Source organism: Rhipicephalus microplus, chromosome X, assembly GCF_043290135.1.
Source record: "Rhipicephalus microplus isolate Deutch F79 chromosome X, USDA_Rmic, whole genome shotgun sequence".
Classification (NCBI taxonomy): domain Eukaryota; kingdom Metazoa; phylum Arthropoda; class Arachnida; order Ixodida; family Ixodidae; genus Rhipicephalus; species Rhipicephalus microplus.
Genome location: NC_134710.1, coordinates 135255888 through 135276309, shown reverse-complemented (window position 1 = coordinate 135276309; position 20422 = coordinate 135255888). Strand labels below are relative to the sequence as shown.

The 20422-nt window shown below is 44.5% G+C and overlaps 1 protein-coding gene across 5 annotated transcripts in view; it reads left to right on the top strand.

Moving 5' to 3' along the window:
* Positions 1-20422, top strand: part of LOC119176497 (A.superbus venom factor 1) — a 267863-nt gene that overhangs the window by 92464 nt on the left and 154977 nt on the right. For all 5 annotated transcript variants that reach the window (XM_075877793.1, XM_075877790.1, XM_075877791.1 and 2 more), the window contains 2 exons: positions 7957-8109; positions 18164-18293. In XM_075877793.1, the coding sequence (XP_075733908.1) occupies positions 7957-8109; positions 18164-18293 (283 nt within the window). The remainder of the gene's footprint in view (positions 1-7956; positions 8110-18163; positions 18294-20422) is intronic.

Genomic DNA, 20422 nt, shown 5'->3' with positions numbered 1-20422 from the left:
GAAGTTTATACCAGACATTTACTCGGGAGGATTATTGGCCAATAATTCCAGTGAAGATATGTCAGAATTTCAAACTTATTACAAAGAATTGTTCAGCGCCTCTTCTGAAAACGAAAATGAAGATCTGGTGACGCAGTTTTTGTCATTTGTGACTCCTCTAATTGCCGAGGAATGTGAATCTATTAGTGGGCCATTCACTATACAAGAAATGGAACTTGCTGTTGAACAGTTACCATTGTCAAAAACACCAGGACCTGATGGAATGGCCGGTGAGTTTTACAAAGCATTTAAATCCATACTGTGCCCTGTACTGCTCGACATTTTCACGCTGAGTTTGAATCTGGAGTTCACTAAAATCCACACTGTTCTAATTTCAAAATGCTCAGATAGAGAAAAACTTCATCACGTTGATGGCTACAGACGAATTACATTGTGCAACGTTGATTACAAAATTTTTACAAAGGTACTTTCTAACAGGCTTTAATTCGCAATGTCAATACTCATTGGTAACCATCAGACGCGTGGTCTAAAAGGTCACTCAATACAAACTAATATACACATTGCTCGCACAGTATTGGAACATTGTTCACACTCATACGAACTGCAATACTACAAGTAGACTTAGTGAAAGCCTTTGATAGGGTTCACTTTTTTTTTTCTCTCTTCTCGAACATGCCAACGTTGACTCCACTATATTTAAAGATGTGAAACTATGATACAATGAATGTTCAACACGTTTAATTGTTAATGGCTATCTTTCAAAACCCGTGTTTCTTAACTCATCTGTTAAAAGGGGCTGTCCGGAGTCACCAATGCTTTTTGCACTTTACTTGGAGCCACTGTGTTTAAGTGTAATTCGATCTAGTAACGTCCACGGTTTTAGTGCTTATGAGAATAAGGTAAAGGTACTGGCGTATGCGGTTGACCTAGCGTTCTGTTGCACAGATATTTTTAGTATAAAAATGGCGGTGGCAACAATCGGAGAATCTGGAAAATTTTTAGGGGCACGAATGAGCTTTGCTAAAAGCTTGGGACTGTGGTTTGGCCCATGGACATATAAACCAACCCATTTTTAGGGTATAAATGGTGTTGTGTTCCACCAAAATACCTAGGCGTTCCATTAGATGCATATCGATCAAGTGCACATTATTGGAAAGAACGTGTACCCACCCTAAAACGCTGTGTCCAGACGTTTATTCCTCATAACCTCTCTATCTTTGACACAGCTAAAGCCTGCAACCTGTTTTTGGCAACAAAAATATTTTACGTTCTGCAAATAATTTGTTGTCCGAGGGTTTACATAAAGAAATTTCACCGTATATTTGCAACCTTTATTTGGTCACCAAGCTATGAACCGATGAGGCGAGATAATGATGTTAGACGTCTGCGCAGCTGGTCTTGGGTTGGTACACCTCTTTATTAAAAAACTGGTGTGGCGCTTCTCCGATTTTCGTGACTGTGCTCATCCACTGCCCCGAAAATGCTTGCAAGTGAATTTCGCAGATGTTTAACCAAATTTAATGGTATCTATTAATGTTGCATCGTCTCCCTATCTGCGAGGGTTCATGCGTGAAGTATTCGAGTCAGTGAATTTCCTGGCAGCCAGATTCTCTAATGAGTACTTGTTATCTAGCTCAAGGAAAGACCTATGTTTTGCTGTGTTGGATGCGCTCTTTCCGGACCCACTTTACCACTCACTATGTACTGGATTTTAGATTTTCTGGTCATGACGTGCTATTACGCGTAACGAAAATGCATATTTCACCAATAAGCAAGACATTTTTTACAAAGTGCATACAGAAGCAATACCCGTAAAAACATAGTTAAACACCAAAGGCATATTTGTATCCTCAATTAGCTACCGTCTCTGTGAAGTTCCAGAAACAATCCATCATTGCTTTATTAGTTGTGAGGACGCCATACTTTTCTGGGACTTCCTGCAGAGGGATATAAAAAAAAAACATCTGGATTTAAATACTCATAGCATCCGTTATCTTGTACCACCAAAATGCAACGAAATGCTAGTTGGCATGCTGTTGTTAATGGGCATGCATAGTTTGTGGAAAAGTCGCATGTTGGACAGGCATGTGAAACCAATGGTGTCTTCGCGATGCCACTTTGTGCAAACGACTGGGCGGCTAAAGGACTTTTATGACCAACTGCAATTTCAGCCGGACTGGTATGCTGAGTTTATGAAGTGCGCTACTCAAATACTCATTTATAATTTTGTTGTATACGAGATTTACTTTGTAACATTCATTGTACATTTGTCGACTTGACCCTATGTATGTTGTACGCTATGTATACACGTACGCCGCATCTGTATTAAACACCATGTAAGGAAAAAACCAGCGTAGCTCAGTGGTAGAATACTGGGATGGCACCCAGAGGGCTGAGGTTCAAGCCTCACTGTGTAGTGGGTACTAATATTTTTTTTTTAATTTCGCGCAAAATGCAGTTACGCACACCGGTGGTGGCGGCGGCGGCGAAAAACTACGGCGCTGCGCGTGACCAGAGTTGTTTGTGATCTCAGAACCGCTTTCGCTGTAAAACAACCAGCAAATGAAAGTTGTAGAGGATTACTATTTAATAGAAGTTCTGACAATTAAGTAAGCTTGGCTTCTTTGACACTGCTTGCTAATAAGCTGCAGTTTTCAGAGGGTCATGTTTAAATGACAGCCAGTGCAGCTTTCGATTGGGTTTGTCTCCGTTTTCCCGTTTAGGGTAGCATAATCGAGTTGACATCTAAAATAGCTCTTCATAGGATGTAGCACTGGTACGGGTTTCATGATAGCATTGTAATTCTTCATCAAAAACTTTTGTTTGCATATAGTGATCGCATGTGTATTCATACACGCTCCCTTTTACATGCCAGTATATAGTCGGAAGTTTAAGGTCATTCTGTGTACTTCCTTCATTTGCCCAGCCTTTTTTGCGCTGACCTGCAAAATATTCAAAATTAGCATTAACTAGTTCAAACTAAAGCATTGCTGAAAGCCAGCAGACTCGATCATTCGTTTTAGCGAGCAGAGTAGCCTTGGTGAAACAGTGACATCTGTCTTGTGGCCACAAGTACTGCGACAAGTTGAAGACAAAAAGAACTACTATCAAGCCATAAATTAATTTGAAGAATACATTCATAACACATATTTTATTGGCAATTCTTTCGTGCAGCCGTAACAACCGAACAGGGTTAGATGTTAAGCGCATACATTGAGAATATGTAAGCATAGAATGTCGCCGTCACTACGCACTAGTTCATTCGTCACTATATGTATACAGCGAAAGCAAATATTAGGATTCATTATCAATGTCGTCCAAACTTCTTTGAAAATCTTGTAAAAAGCAAGCCCGGAGATTATCAAATATGCACTTTAGAAGGGCCAGCCAGGGATAAACGGAGGATATAAGTGGTCAAATGACTGGTTTTAGTACAACGGTGAAATGAAAGCTTTGAAAATGAGAAAACGACAGGCTTTTTAAAGTACGGCTGATACATCCAGGAGATTTTGAATATGACGTTTTGCAAAACGTATAAAACTATCCCATGCTACAAGACTCTACCATAATATACGTGGCGAGCGTAATGGTTTACGGCGTCTCTCACAGTATGTGTTGCAAAAAAGACAAAAAAAAACATGAGTTCGTTCTATGCAGTTTTACATGTTTAAACGTAGAACGCCCTCTAAGCAAGCACTGCTGAGCGAATTATGGAAGTTTTTTTTTTTACTACTCTTCGTAAGAGAGGCGTAGTACTGAACGTTTTCTCTATCTTTTTTTTTTACCAATGCCGAGACGCGCAGCGAATCGCTTCTACGTTGTCCTCATGGCAAAAACCACTCACCACGTCATCACCGAAATTGATTTGCCTTTGATTGATTGATATGTGGGTTTTAACGTCCCAAAACCACCATATGATTATAAGAGACGCCGTAGTGGAGAGCTTCGAAAATTTAGACCACCTGGGGTTATTAAACGTGCACCCAAATCTGAGCCCACGAGCCTACAGCATTTTTGCCTCCATCGAAAATGCAGCCGCTCGGTTTGCCTTTCAGTCCGTTGTGGCAATAACCACTGCTTTGGCAAGGAAGATGCGAGGTATTTGTCAAACTTTTCAATGGCTATGGCAGCCTTTTTTTTTTCTTAGCTTGCGCATACGTTCTTAAACAAAGTTTTTATCAAAAATCTTTTTTCGTGGTTGTTATGGCAGCTTTTAGATAGCGTGCTGCCATTTCCTTCAGACAGCGTCAACTTTTTCGGCGCATATTTTCTGAATATTCGTCCAGAATATTCATAAAATGTGAGTAGTCGGCTTGATAGTGGATATAATGAATACATGTTGTCATTCAGCCTTGCACAGGTGTGTCAGGAATGAGCCCAGATAAGGATGAACATGAGGTACTTGTTAACATTACCGAATTTGATGAAATGTAATCTGTGTGGAGGTTGTAAGCCCAGTTAAAAGATTTCGATAATTTTTGTCGCCGAAGAAAAATACAGCAAAACGCCTACCTAACGAAACATGTGGAGCTGCAATAATTCTTCGTTATACACGCCATTCATTTACATGCATCACGCTGCCATTAAATGACGCAAATAAAGCAGATAAAGATACTGAGAGATGAAGTGTTAAATGCGAAGCATTTCTTAGCGACCTTCGGCGAGTTTGACCGTATCTATCTATCTATCTATCTATCTATCTATCTATCTATCTATCTATCTATCTATCTATCTATCTATCTATCTATCTATCTATCTATCTATCTATCTATCTATCTATCTATCTATCTATCTATCTATCTATCTATCTATCTATCTATCTATCTATCTATCTATCTATCTATCTATCTATCTATCTATCTATCTATCTATCTATCTATCTATCTATCTATCTATCTATCTATCTATCTATCTATCTATCTATCTATCTATCTATCTATCTATCTATCTATCTATCTATCTATCTATCTATCTATCTATCTATCTATCTATCTATCTAGCCGCCTACGACTTTTAGCTCTCCTGGCCGTCTTGATGATGGGATCTGTACCAAAATTAGTATTCGCCCCGCCGCGGTGGTCTAGTGGCTAAGGTACTCGGCTGCTGACCCGCAGGTCGCGGGTTCGAATCCCGGCTGCGGCGGCTGCATTACCGATGGAGGCGGAAATGTTGTAGGCCCGTGTGCTCAGATTTGGGTGCACGTTAAAGAACCCCAGGTGGTCTAAATTTCCGGAGCCCTCCACTACGGCGTCTCTCATAATCATATAGTGGTTTTGGGACGTTAAACCCCACATATCAATCAAAATTAGTATGGCATAACGACTGTATCGCGAACATACGTGACTAGTCACAACATCAAAATCATGACATGTATTTCAAATGTCACGATTTGCATGTCATGGTCTTGCTGCTCCTGCGGTGGTTTCGTTCACATGACATATGGCAAAGCTAGTATGGTATGACATCTCTGCATGGCGAACATAAGTGAGATGCCCTCAAGTAGAATTCATGTCATGCGACATGACTACATGCCGCGTCCATTATGCGTTCTCGGTCGTTTCGCTAGCTGCACATATACCAAAATCCGTATGACGTGACGTGAATGAAAGACTAAAGTATGTGACTAGTGCAAACATGATAATCATGACATGCGTGTCATGTAAGCACATGACTACATATCACGCTCATGATGCGCTCGTGGTTGTTTCGCTAGCTTCACATATACAAAATTCCGTATTACGTGACGCGAATGGTGCAAACATAATAATTATTACACGCGTATCATGTAAAACATGACTACATCATACGCTCGTAGTGCGCTCGCGGCCATTTCGCTATAGCTTCCCATATACGATTACGAGACGCGAATGGACGACGACGGTAAATGACACGTCCAAGCATGATAATCATGACATGCGTGTCATGCAAGACATGACTACATGCTACGCTCTTAGCGCGCAAGCGGCCGTTTCGCTAGCTTCACCCATACCAAATTTGATATAACGTGACATGGGTGAACGACGAGCACAAATGCCAGGCGGAAACATAATAATCATGACATGGAAGTCGTGTACAGCACAATTTACATCCGCCTCGTAGCGGCGCGCTGATTTTAATGTGACAATTCATCCTTCGTCATTCATGCTTCCCATATCATCGATTCCTACTGTATACGTGGTATCAACCAACTTTTTTACCAGCAGATTGGAACAGCCCTGTCTAAAAATATGTATTTCTCTACTGAGCAGTTGTATGGCTCACTCAATGCTTAAACACAGCAGAAAAATAGCCCTGCAGCCAGTCAAAACGCCGTGTTTGCATTGCGGCTAGTCATAATGGCGTTTCTCTGTATCTCGATGCCACCCCCACAAGACTATGACAGATGCTAAAACTGCCAGGTGCCTTGCAGTGTGCCCACGTGCACCTGGTTGGGTCAAGGCAGCACAACAGCGTGCGCTGTAATGTCCTTTTTTTCATAGTTCTTTGAAAGTTACGGATTGGCTCCACAGCCCCCTTAATCGATTTTACTTGGTTGCTGAGCGCTACATGCGCGGCAAAGTGGATTCGTTGTAAACGAACAATTCGGTGTTTGGAAGCATAGGAATCATGGCTTGCCCCGCCGCGGTGGTCTAGTGGCCAAGGTACTTGGCTGCTGACCCGCAGGTCGCGGGATCGAATCCCGGCTGCGGAGGCTGCATTTCCGATGGAGGCAAAAATGCTGTAGGACCATGTGCTGAGATTTGGGCGCATTGTAAAAAACCCCAGGTGGTCGAAATTTCCGAAGCCCTCCAATACGGCGTCTCTCAAAATTATATGGTGGTTTTGGGGACGTTAAACCTCACATATCAATCATCAATCAATGAATTATGGCTTCGTTAAACAGGCATATTCGCTGTAGAAATCAATGTTGTAGCGCCAATCAAACTAGACAGAAAAGGCAGGAATCAGGCCAGGCCAGGTGGCATGCTTAGTTGCACAGATTATTTCATAGTAGAAGCGTTCGTTGTATTGGCGGTCGTATGCATGCAAATTTTGGACGCAAAAAACGCCTTTTTGGCAATTTAGTGATTTCTGAACTTTAAGCGTACATAGTGAAAAATCTGCTGACGTCTTGGTCACAACATTTATTCCCGTCAAACAAAACCTGAAATTAAATCTATTGAATATTTTATTATTTTTTGGTCACAGTGTTTTTTTTTGGGGGGGGGGGGAATCACAAACAAAATAAATGGTAAAAAATAGCTGTATTCAGGAACTTACTGATGAATACAAGTTAATCTGAAGATAAAACTCCATGCATATTGACTATGATTTCTCCACCTTATTTCATAGAAACTTTCGTGAATGTTACACGCACCGTTACACTCCGAAATTGTGCTGAAGGATACATGTGGTTTACCAAAAAACACCGAAGTATGAAAACACTTGTCATAAAGCCCCTGTTTAGTTTTTTCCCTATATATCTCTGATATAGCTGAAAAACGTTATCTTCCACCTGCGCAAAAAAAGACATTGTAATATTTTAGTTTGTATACAAGTCTTGCGGTGTTAAATGTGACCAATCGAGCCAAGTGGCCACGCCATTTGTGGTATCCCTCAAGTCGGGTACAAGTGGTTCAAAACAATTTGGCACGTTGTGTGGCAAACTTTGTCTTGTGATCGGCCACTTGACACACTGGAGTAGACAACTTGTAGCGGCAGCCGCTCGAGGCTGCGAGTGCTTACATTACTGGTGCAGCTTCGATTGCGGGTGAGCTATTCTTGCGCATGAAAACTTAGTTGCTTAGTTGCACAGATTATTTCATAGTACAAGCGTTCGTTGTATTGGCGGTCGTATGCATGCGAATTTAGGACGCAAAAAACGCCTTTTTGGCAATTTAGTGAACTACTAGCTGTGAATGCTCACCCTAGGATTGTGCGTGCAATTTCATCACTTCCTTTACTTCCATATTTCAGGTCACCCTAGAAAGGAAGAATTCGGGACCATCCGAGCCTATGGCCCTCGAGACGCTAGTCGTCACGGGCACGCCTGGGACAGCTGTCAGCTTACTGGGAGTAGACCAAGCTCTCTACGTACTGAGGAAAAAAGATCTCCTTACAAGGAAAATGGTAATCAGTAGTTAACTGATTTGAACACGTTCCTTTCATCACGCGAGAAGTAGTCCGAGAACAAGTTTTCAGTTGTCCAGTCAATACTCCTAATGAGCGCACATATCGCCTTTTTGCAACCTATTGCGGTTTTGGAAGCGATCTTATTGTGGTTTTGGGACATAGAACCTCAGATATAATTGTTATTGTTACTGAGGAGGACACAATATTTTACAAACATTTCAGAATGGGAGACTTCATACATAGGGATGAAACACGAAGCCGTTTTGCTCGTTTACGTGAAATAATGGCATCGTAATTTTCCTAAGAACAAAGATGACGCTTTGCAGAAAAATAGACGCAAGAACAGTGTAGACGCATACGTTATGGACGGGATCAAGAAGACAGAAGTTAATGATTGAGTTATATGTGGGGTTTAACGCACCAAAACCACCATATGATTATGAGAGACGCCCTAGTGGAGGGCTCCGGAAATTTTGACCACCTGGGGTTCTTTAAAGTGCACCGAAATCTGAGCACACGGGCCTAGAACATTTTCACCTCTACCGGAAATGCAGTTACCACAGCCGAGAAGACAGACAGAAGTTAAGTATACCAAACATGGATGAAAGAAATCAAAACGAATGTTTTACGACATATCAAAGAAGAGTTGACTTCTAATCCGAGCAGATAAAAGATGTCTGATAGGACAGGTTTCTAGGGAAAAAATGTTTATGGCGACTCTGCATGTATAGTACGTTGGCAAAAGGTGCATAGAAATCATCATGATTGTCCTCATCATTATCATCATCATCATTAGTAGCAGCAGCAGCAGCAGCCCGACTACGCCCACTGAAGGGCAAAGGCCTCTCCCATGATCCGCCGATCATCCCGGTCTTGTGCTTTCTGCTGCCACGTTATACCGGCGAACTTTAATCTCATCGGCCCACCTAGATTTCTATCTAGCCTTCGTGCGTTGGCCTTCTCTGGGAATCCAGTCAGTTCCCTTAATGACCAGTGGTTATCCTGCCTACGTGCTACATGCACGGCCCATGTCGATTTATCCTTCTTGATTTCAACTGTGATATCCTTAAGCCTGGTTTGTTTTCTGACATAATCTTCTCTTTTCTTGTCTCTTAAAGTTGCACCTATAATTTTCCTTTCCATCGCTTGCTGCGTGGTCCTCAATTAAAGCTTAACCCTCTTTGTAAGCCTCCAGGGTTCTGCTCAGTAAAGTACCGGCAAGATGCAGCTGTTATATACCTTCTTCTCGGAGGTTAGTAGTAGATTACCATTAATGATTTGAAAATGCTTGCCAGATGTGATCTCATGGTTCAGCTCCACAGTTACTACCTGTCCTAAGTAGACATATTCCATTACAACTTCCAGCGTCTCTCCACCTATCGTAAAACGCTGTTTTCTGCCGACACTATTGCAAATTACTTTAGTTTTGTGCATATTATTGTTAGACCTACTCTTCTGCTTTTTTCGTTCAGTTCAGTAATCATGCGCTGTAATTCGTCCCCTGAGTTACTCATCAAGGCAATGTCATCAGTGAATCGCAGGTTACTATATAAGATACTCTCCATTAACTCGTAAACCTAACTCTTCCCATTAAATAGGACCTTAAAAACCTGTAAACACGCGGTGATTAGAAATAAAGAGATTGTATCGACCTGCATGCCTTACACCCTTTTTTATTGGGATCCTGTCGCTTTTTTTTTTCGTGGAGAACTATGGTGGCTGTAGATCCCCTGTATATTTTTTCCAGTATGTTTACGTAGGGTTCGTCTATGCCCTGATTTTGTAGTGTCTGCATCACTGCTGATGTCTCAACTGAGTCAAACGCTTTCTCGTAACCTATAAAGACTATTTATAGGGGTCGGGTGTATTCAGCGCATTTCTCTATCATTTGACTGATAGTATGAATACGGTCTATTGTGGAGTAGACTGTACGAAATTCTGTTTGGTCTTTTGGTTGATCGAACTCTAATGTCGCCCTAATTCGATTAACTTGTGACGAGGTTTATTAATCGATAACGACAACGGCAAGACAGCGTGAAGAACCGTCCAGCAGAGATCAGCACAGCAGCGAGCCAAAGCACGAGCCGAGAGAGCCGGACGTTGGCGATGCTGCTCGCCGCAAGCACATCTTCTTCTTCACAATCGCCCCCGCTGAAAAAGGAGCCATCCTGGCAACTTAAGAAGTTTCAGGCAGAGGCTCATGGTATGGTTTCAGTCGGGAAACGTGGACGATGTCACGTGCGCGCTGCGGCATGTCGTCCGATCTGGAAACTGGCTCAATATTAACCGGAGCGGTTTTTTCCAAAACGTTGTAAGGCCCCTCGTACCGGGGGACAAGTTTCGAGGAGAGTCCCGGTGTTTAGTGTGGAATTGGGAGCCACACAAGAGACCCTGGGGCATAGCTGGGGTCTGAAAGGGCGGTGCTACGGTGTTCTTTGTGGCGTTGCTGCTCTTTTGAGGTGAACGCACGGGCGAGCTGGCGGCACTCTTCGGCTTGTCGAGAAGCATCGGAGACAGGTGGGCACTTGGAAGCGTCAGGACGGTAGGGTAGTAGGGTGTCGATTGTATGGGAAGGCTCGCGTCCATAAAGAAGAAAGAAAGGTGAGAATCCCGTGGTTGTTTGAACTGCGGTGTTATATGCGAATGTGACGTATGGGAGAAGACGGTCCCAGTTGCTATGATCAGATGCCACGTACATTGAGAGCATATCACCCAGCGTGCGGTTGAACCGTTCCATTAGCCCATTAGTCTGCGGGTGGTATGCTGTCGTTTTCCGATGAATGACGTGGCATTCCGAAAGCAGAGTTTCGATGACCTCGGAGAGGAAAGCACGGCCTCTGTCACTAAGGAGCTCTCGAGGTGGACCATGTCGAAGGATAAAGCGACGTAAAACGAAAGAGGCGACATTCTGAGCTGTAGCGCTCGGCAAAGCGGCTGTTTCGGCGTAGCGTGTCAGGTGGTCAACTGCCACTATAATCCACTGATTACCATTTGATCTCGATGGAAGGGGGCCGTAGAGGTCAACGCCGACACGATCAAATGGCTTGGCAGAGCATGGAAGTGGCTGCAATGCGCCAGTCGCTCGTGGCGCTGTTGATTTGCGTCGCTGGCAGTCAGGACAGCACTGCACAAATTTGCGTACAAAATTGTACATGCCGCGCCAGTAATAGCGATGGCGAAGGCGTTCATATGTTTTGAACACCCCGGCGTGGCCACATTGCGGATCGTCGTGAAGAGAGGCACACACTTGTAATCGTAAAGTGCGTGGAACGACCAGTAGCCACCAGCGGCCATCGGGAACGCAGTTGCGTCGATGAAGGAGTTGATCGTGGATGGCGAAATGGAAAGCTTGACATCGGAGGGATTGAGATACTGGAAGGTTGGGCGTGCCTGGAAGAAGATCGAGATACTGGAAGAAGCTGGGTTAATGGTGACATGATAGATGCAAAATTGCGAACAAAGCGCAAGAAATATGAGCATAGGCATACAAAACGGCGAAGTTCTTTCATAGTCGTCGGCTTAGGAAATTCTGCGACTGCTCGAAGTTTTGCCGGGTCAGGTAATACGCCGTGTTTGGACACGATGTGGCCTAGTATGACGAGCTCGCGTGCAGCGAAGCGGCATTTTTTCAGGTTAAGCTGCAGGCCAGCGTTGATCAGGCAAGTGAAAACGTGCCTGAGGCGAAGCAGTTGCTTAGGAAAATCATGGGAGAAAACCACGACATCGTCGAGGTAACAGAGGCACGCATTCCACTTGAGGCCACGTAGCGTATTATCCATAAGACGTTCAAACGTGGCAGGCGGGTTACAAAGCCAAAAGGGCATGACGTTAAACTCGTATAGTCCGTCTGGTGTAATAAATGCAGTTTTTTGGTGATCGGCTTCAGCCATTGCGACTTGCCAATAGCCAGACCGCAAATCTAGCGACGAGAAAAATTCCGCTCCGTGAAGGGTGTCGATGGCGTCATCAATGCGCGGCAAAGGATAGACGTCCTTGCGGGTTATCTTGTTCAAACGACGATAGTCCACGCACAATCGGATAGATCCGTCTTTCTTACGCACGAGGACGACAGGAGACGCCCAGGGACTGTGAGCTGGTCGAATGACGTCTCTACGAAGCATATCTTCGACTTGATCGTTGATGACGCGGCGCTCTTCAGCGGAGACACGGTATGGTCTTTGACGCAGTGGCTGGTGTATGCCGGTGTCAACGTGATGTTTGACTTGCGACGTGCGGCCCAGTTGAGGCTGCGACACATCGAAAGACCTCCTGAACTCTTGCAGAAGATGCAGCAGGTCGGCATGTTCGGTGGGAGTGAGAGTAACGGCAATGACACTAGAAAACGTATCCTTGGACGACTCCTCGAGTGCCGACAGTGATTTTGGTTGGGTGGTCACAGTAGTCATCCGGGACATCAACCAAAGCCGAAGGGTCGAGATCCTGCACGTGGCTGAGACATTCCCCCGCAAGCAAAGTGACAGGTGTGGAAAGCGGATTGCTTACGAACATATTGCTTCTTCCGGCGGCAAGGTCAATTGTTGCGAAAGGCAGCGGCAGAGCTCGACGACTCTTGAAGATATCGGAAGGCATAAAAAGGCATGTAGCGTCAGTGTAGGCGTGTCATGAAACGGGAACAAGGGCAAAATTTCCAGGTGGAATATCGGTATCTTCATGAACGAGCAACTTCGCCGGCTGATGAAGAGCGTCAAGAAATGGGATATCACACAAGGGTGAAAACTCAACTTCGGCGCGAGCGCAGTCGATAACGGCATTATGGCGGGATAGGAAGTCCCACCCGAGGATGACGTCATGCGAACAGACAGCGAGAACAATAAATTCCACGATGTAAAGATTGCCTTCGATGGACACTCTTGCAGTGCAGGCTGCGAGAGGCGTTAGTTGCTGTGCGCTTGCGGTGTGGAACGACAGTCCCGAAAGCGGTGTCGTGACTTTGCGCAATAAACGGCAGAGATTAGCGGCAATAACAGAAACAGCTGCGCCGGTGTCCACAAGGGCGAAAGTACAATAACCTTCAACAGTTACTGTGACCACGTTAGCAGGAGAGGGGCGAGGGCTTAGACAGTTCGAAAACAGCGCAGTTCTTGCCTCTTGAACTGCGGTGCTTAGTTTTCCTGTTCGGAAGGTCCGGGCTGTCGACGCATGGGGGAGGGCGATCGCCGACGAGGAGACGGTGCGCACTGCGGCTGGAAGTCAAGGTGGTCAGTAGGGGCATAGCGAGGTGACGAGACCAGCCCGTATTGGTCGAAGGATTGGCTGCCGCGTTGCGACGACCGGGCATAGTTGCCTAACATCTGAGGTCGACGGCGGCAGTAGCGGGCAACGTGTCCGGGAGTGAAGCAGGCGTAGCAAATCGGTCGGTTATCGGGCGTTCTCCATGGATTGGCGACTGGTGGGGCCGCCCAAGGTGTAATATAAGCAGCCGGGTGTGCGCACTGTGAGCGCGTGGTGTATACGGCGGTTGCGGAAGCCTACGCACAGTGTCTGCATATGTGAGCGGGGCGGCTACGGGCTGCATCTCCTTCGAACAGGCGAGAGGAGGAGCCACAGGCTGCGCTGCATACGTTAGGGGCGCGGCCACAGGCTGAATCGCTGGCGGATAGGCGACAGGGGCACCTACCGGCTGTGCGACACGCGGGCAGTGGACACGGCTAGATAGAGGCGGCTCGTAGTGCGCAAGGGGAAGAGCTTGTGCAACCTCTTCCGATATAGCAGTGCGAAGCGGGGCGGGTAGACGGGTGGTGGTCTCGTGAGCAAAAGGCACTAGAGAAAGTTGGCGGGCGACTTCCTCACGGACGAAGGCTCGGACTTGCTAAAGCAATGGTGAATTGTCAGGCATGGTGTCGAAACTGGACAGCGACTCACCACCACGCCGAGGTTGTCAAGTCAGAGAGCGTTGCTTTTTCAACTCGTCGTAGCTCTGACATAAGCTGACGACTTCAGAAACTGTGCTCGGATTTCTAGCCAAGAGCATTTGAAATGCCCCATCGTCGAGCCCTTCAGGATGTGTTTGACCTTGTCGGACTCGGGCATGGTGGCATTCGCGCGTCGACAAAGGTCGACGACATCCTCAATATAGCTGGTGAAATTTTCGCCAGTCTGCTGAGAGCGGACGCGCAAGCGCTGTTCTGCCCGCTGCTTGCGGACAGCCGGCCGACCAAACACTTCAGCACATGACGTCTTGAAGACGCTCCATGTGGGGATGTTGTGTTTGTGGTTGTTAAACCGCAATTCTGCGAGGCCGGGGAGATAAAATATGACGTGGCCGAGCTTGTCGGCTTCATCCCACTTGTTATTGGCGCTCACCAGCTCGTAGTGCTCAAGCCAGTCTTCCACGTCGGTCCCATCCGCACTGCTGAAGACCTTCGGGTCCCGTAGCCTAAGATGGCCGGGGCAGTTGAACTGGGGCGACGATGCCGATGGGTTGGCGTTGTCAGTCATGACGGGCGGTAGCGTGCGGCTTCGCAGTTCCAGGGTGTAGCGACGGGGATGAACAGCACTCTCTACCAAATGTGACGAGGTTTATTAGTCGATAACGACAACGGCAAGACAGCGTGAAGAACCGTCTAGCAGAGATCAGCACAGTAGCGAGCCGAAGCACGAGCCGAGAGAGCCGTGCGTTGGCGATGCTGCTCGCCGCAGGCACATCTTCTTCTTCACAAACTATTATTTTTGCAAATAGTTTGTAGAGAACTGACAGCAAGCTGATGAGCCTGTAATTTTTCAAGTCTCCTTTTTTATCATTCAAGACGATGTTGGCATTCTTCTAAGATTCTGGTATTCTTCCCATCAAGAGACACTTTGTATATAACGTGGCCAGTTTTTTATAACACGATTTCTCCGCCATATTTCAGTAGATCTGTTGTTACCTTATACTCACCTGCGGCTTTGCCTCTCTGCATTTCTGCAAGGGCTTTCCTTACTATCCCTGTCATTACAGGTAGGATGTCGAATTTCTTTGGGACATTATTGCTTCTTACGATGTGATCCTGGTTGTTTCGGCTTCTCCACAGCTCTCTGTAGACCTCTTCTACCATCTCAACCATCTCATCTATATTGGTTATGATATTGCCCTTCTTGTCTTTAATGCAATAATTGCTGACTCTACTTCTTCGTAGAAGCGTTCATCCAAATGATCATTATGGCTCGATTTAGGCACGTAGGCCTGTATCACCTTCACCTTGTAACTTTTGGTAAACTTCATTACGATACTTGCCACCCTCTTACTGATGATACCGTATTTCTAGATGTTGCCAGTGATAATATTGTGTTTAAGAAACCCCACCCGTACTTCTTTGCTGAGAACTAATTCACAGTAGCATAGGAGGTGTCTGTTCTTCAGCACTTTATAAGCCTCGCGTGTCCTGCCTATTTAATTTATCCCCATTACATCCCATCTTAAAACCTCTAATTCCTCGAATAGCACAGCTAGACTATCCTCACTCGATAACGGTTGAGCGTTAAACATGGCCAAGTTATGATTCCAATGGCGACCTGTCCACACCCAGAGATTCTTTGCACCCTCCACTGCGTCTCAGGTCTGACCACAGCCGCTGGGTACTGGGGGCCGAGATTTATTAAGTGTGTTCATGTGGGAGGTGTACTGGCCAAGAACTGCACTAGGGTGGTCAATCCTGCTCTGGTGAGCGAGTGCTTTACCGGCAGATGGTCGCCAGAGAGGCTGCACCCAACAACTTTACTCTTTTTCTTGTTTTAACAATTCCATCATCACACTTTTTAAGTAAACATACGATTGGAAATGTTTCGGCATCGGCATTCGAACCGAATTTTGTCCTTGCATGCTAGGCTGCTGTGCTATCTCTAATTAGGAAGTTTTGGTGCACGTTCTTAGCACTGTCGAATAACACCTGACCACCAATCGTTCTCAACTTCCCATGACTTGTAGCTCGCCTAGCCTTCTCCTAACTGTTTGAAACTCCATACTTGCATTTAAAGAAATGGCGCGGCTTCAAACTTCTGACCTTGCGAGTTTAGCCAAGCTTAGTGCTCTGGATTATCCTCTTTGTTATGCGTTCATTGCGCCGTAACTTCCTTTTGTCTTGCTCCATTTCGATATTGTTGGCTTCAATGTTTCCGCAATGTCGAAAGTTTTGGTGATTCGGAGGGGTAGCACTTTTACACTTAAACGTTTTCTGTCAACTGACGAGTGGCGCGCTCCTGTTTTGCGAGCTAATCGCCTACTTCTATTTGAGTGTTACGTTGAGCGTATACGTCGCGGGTGGTTTGGGTGCATGAAAAGTAAACGCGAAAAGTTTCTAACTGCTAAAGAATCAACTGGCATTACCTTTAAGGATGTATCGTATTTTGCTGGAGTTTTGGAGTAGTAGCTCTGGTAAATAGATACGACACCAAACAGGGGTCATCAGTGAAAAATCAGATATACGTACTAGTAGTTACAGCTACGGCTAGTCTGATGACGTAGAATAGTGGAAGAAAAAGTAGGGACAAAATTATCTTTTGTTCTAAAGATCAGTGAAAAGCAGGGAACTTCGTACGAAAGTAATGACGAGCTGGCATCCCTCACCACGTAGCGACAGCTTGAGTTGATAGACACTGACGACTCTCAGCACAACACACACACGACGATAAGTCCTTGCGACACGTTCAGCTCGTAAGTATCAAGCAGCACACGTTTGGGGAACGCAACTGGTGCCAGTTGCGTTCTCTATCTCATTCACGTCCAAGTGAAATATTTAATCTATATGAGCCAAATACAAACTTTAAAATACTGACGATATTTGGCTATGTAGATTTTCGCCACATCCTAGATTCCTGGTATTTGGGGGATAGAAACATAGTGGGAAAAAGTTGTTAGAGAAGACCCAATCATATTGTCAGTATATAGAAAAAAAGCGCGTTTTTCTCACTTTCACTTACAGTGCATTTGGCTTTTTTAGTAAAAAAAAAACGCCTCATACATGCGTAATTTTTGGCAATTTTACATTAAAAGTAACATTAACTTCACCAGTCATATTAGTAGCGAAATGACAGTTATCTCGAGAAATTGCGCACACCATTCAATATACACTTTTTTTATTGCATTACAATCCGCTTCTTTTTCGTCGATAAGCCCGTCACTGAGTTTCTCATCTCCACATTTTTCAGAAATCTGGCAGCCGATTTTACAGATTTTTTCATTTATGCTTTTTTGCAATTTATACATCATCCTCACTAATGGCCCGCCCAACACAAGAATCAGCCCAAATTTTCGTCCTGAATGAAATTCTGAGGTTTTACTTGTCAAAAGCACGATATTATTATGAGGTGTGCCATAATAGATCACCCTGGCCTAATTTTCACTATCTGGTGATCGTTATGAACAATGCTAATATAGGAATGTTTTTTTTCTTTGTGTGCGTTTGTGTGCGTATAAAACGGGTCCTTATGACTAATTACAGGGAGCGTATTATTGTGATGCTGATAAACGTTTTCAAAGCACAGAAATGGTGTTTTATGCGTCTGAAAGTTCGTATTACAAACAGAGTGCGTATACAATATCAGGAAGGAGACCGGGTCAAACACGATATAGCAAATGTCACGAGGGAACACTACACACAAAAGTGGTGACCATTGATGTGGAAACCAAATGACAATGTTAGTAAATTTTACACATCGACAGCCAAACTCAGAAATGCTTTCGGTTCTGAAAAGAGTTTTTTCCTTTTCATTTGCCGACCACGATTGCTAATATTGTGCCCAGTAACGGGATAGGCCTATCACGATCTCCTCTTCGAGCCCATCACTCCCCTCTTCTGATAAGAACAGAATATACCTAGCGGGCTAAACAGAACCCCGGTCAGCCTTTTTTTTAATACCTAACCCTTCTCTTGTTGATAGAGCAACAACATTCATATTATGTTTATTATGCATTTCATCTAAAAAAATCGTACATTTTGGAGAATGCGCGACGCACAAAATTGTCAACAGCTTAACGAGATAACAGGATTGCATGGAACATTTGTATATTCTAACGCCACGCTACATGATAATGCGCACCCCGTGTACTCGGCAGCTGTTCCAGTCTCTGGATTCCAAGGACCTCGGCTGCGGCGCGGGCGGAGGCGTGAACGCAGCGGAAGCGCTTTCCAGGGCCGGAGTTGTGCTACTCACGCGAAACAACGTGAGCAACACACCGAGAAGCGGTGAGACATCTGGCACGGGTTCACAATTTTGGGTCCTTGGGCATTACCTGTACAACTATTACCTGTTTACCAGGTATTAGTGACCACTCATTGCTCACCTTTGACTTACACGCTACCCCTCCTAAAAGCACCAGAATGAAAAAAACTATTTGCGATTACAAAAAAGCTAACTTCGATGCTATCAATCGTGAATTATCTGAATTTACCGACGTCTTTCTGACCGATTTTAACAAGCGTTCCGTTCAGTCTAACTGGGATATGTTTGCTGCCGAAGTTCATCGCCTCACCGTAAAGCACATACCAACCTACACTATTGCTAGTCACTCACAATCGCCATGGTACAATACCACTATCAAACGCCTGTCTAACAAGAAAAAACGCCTTTATCGTTCAGCTAAGTGCTCGCCAACTAACGAGCGATGGGCCGCTTATAATACCGCATCTAGTATTCACGTCAGGGCACTCAAACAAGGTAACTTCGTCTCTAATGTATTGCCGTCAATGTTAAAAACAAATGTAAAAAAGTTCTGGCGCGTTATCAATCCCCCAAAAGATAATTACATCTTATTGCAAGACTCATCTGGTGACACAGTTCCCATCAATCAGTGTGCAACAGCCCTCAACAACACATTTGCTGCCCAGTTTACAAAAACATCTGATGTTCCACTTCCTTCCACCTTTTGCTACAATCACCTCCCCATGCCATCAATTCTAGTAGACATTTCTGGTATCGCTTCCCTTATCAACAAATTAGGCAACCATTCTTCCCCTGGTTATGATTAGATTAATAGTAAATTTTTAAGAAATACTGTAGAAATTAGTTCCATCATATTAGCCAAGATATTCCAGCAATCACTCGACACTTCTACTCTCCCATCTGAATGGAAAATCGGGAAAGTAGTTCCTATTCATAAATCTGGTAGTAAAAGTTCCCCTGCTAATTATCGTCCCATTTCCCTCACCAGTACGTACTGTAAGCTATTAGAGCACATCATATTCACAAACCTTGTAAATTTTCTTGAAAGTAATTCCTTCTTCACGTCATCTCAGCACGGCTTTCGTAAATCATACTCCTGTGACACACAACTGGTATCATTTACTAACAGATTACACCACATTTTGGACAACTCATCACAAGCTGATTGCATCTTTTTAGATTTTTCCAAAGCATTTGATAAGGTATGTCATAAACTTTTACTTCACAAACTAAGCCAACTGAAACTTGATCATAACGTGTTTAAATGGATTGAATGTTTTCTCACAAATCGCTCACAATTTGTTTACGCTAACGGGTATAATTCTTGTTTTACTGAAGTACACTCCGGCGTTCCTCAGGGATCGGTAATTGGGCCTCTCTTATTTATAATTTATATTAATGACCTCCCCTGCCACATTAAATCCAGAATTCATTTATTTGCTGATGATTGCGTTATTTTTCGTGAGGTAAATAACATAACCGATTCGTGTACTTTCAATCAGACCTTAACACTGTTGATAACTGGTGCCGTACATGGTTAATGGAATTGAACATAAACAAATGTAAAGTCATGCGCGTGTCCCGCAGTGTTTGCAGTAAATTTACTTACTACTTAAACGACATACCTCTTGAATCTACTAACTCGTACAAGTACTTAGGCGTCCACATAACATCCAATCTCTCTTGGGCAACGCACGTCGAACAAATAATCAACAAAGCTAACCGTACGCTTGGGTACCTACGCCGTAACTTTTCCAAAGCTCCATCTTCATTGAAATTAGCCCTGTACAAAACATTAATACGACCTAAACTAGAATATGCTTCTTCGATTTGGGATCCCAGCCACATTAATTTAATTACATCGCTTGAGCTAGTTCAGAATAATTCCACACACTTCATATTATCGAACTACAATCGCACTGCCAGTATATCTGCAATGAAAAATAATCTGTCCCTGCCTACCCTGTCACTTCGAAGAAAGGTTTCCCGCCTATCAACTTTTCATAAATTGTATCACCACCCCATCTTGCGTGACGAACTTATTTCGCAACCCCAGTATTTTTCCAACCGTGTCGATCACCGTCACAACGTTGGAATTATCACTTATCGTACTAACACAGCTGCGCAGTCGTTCCTGTCTCGTTCTTCTCGC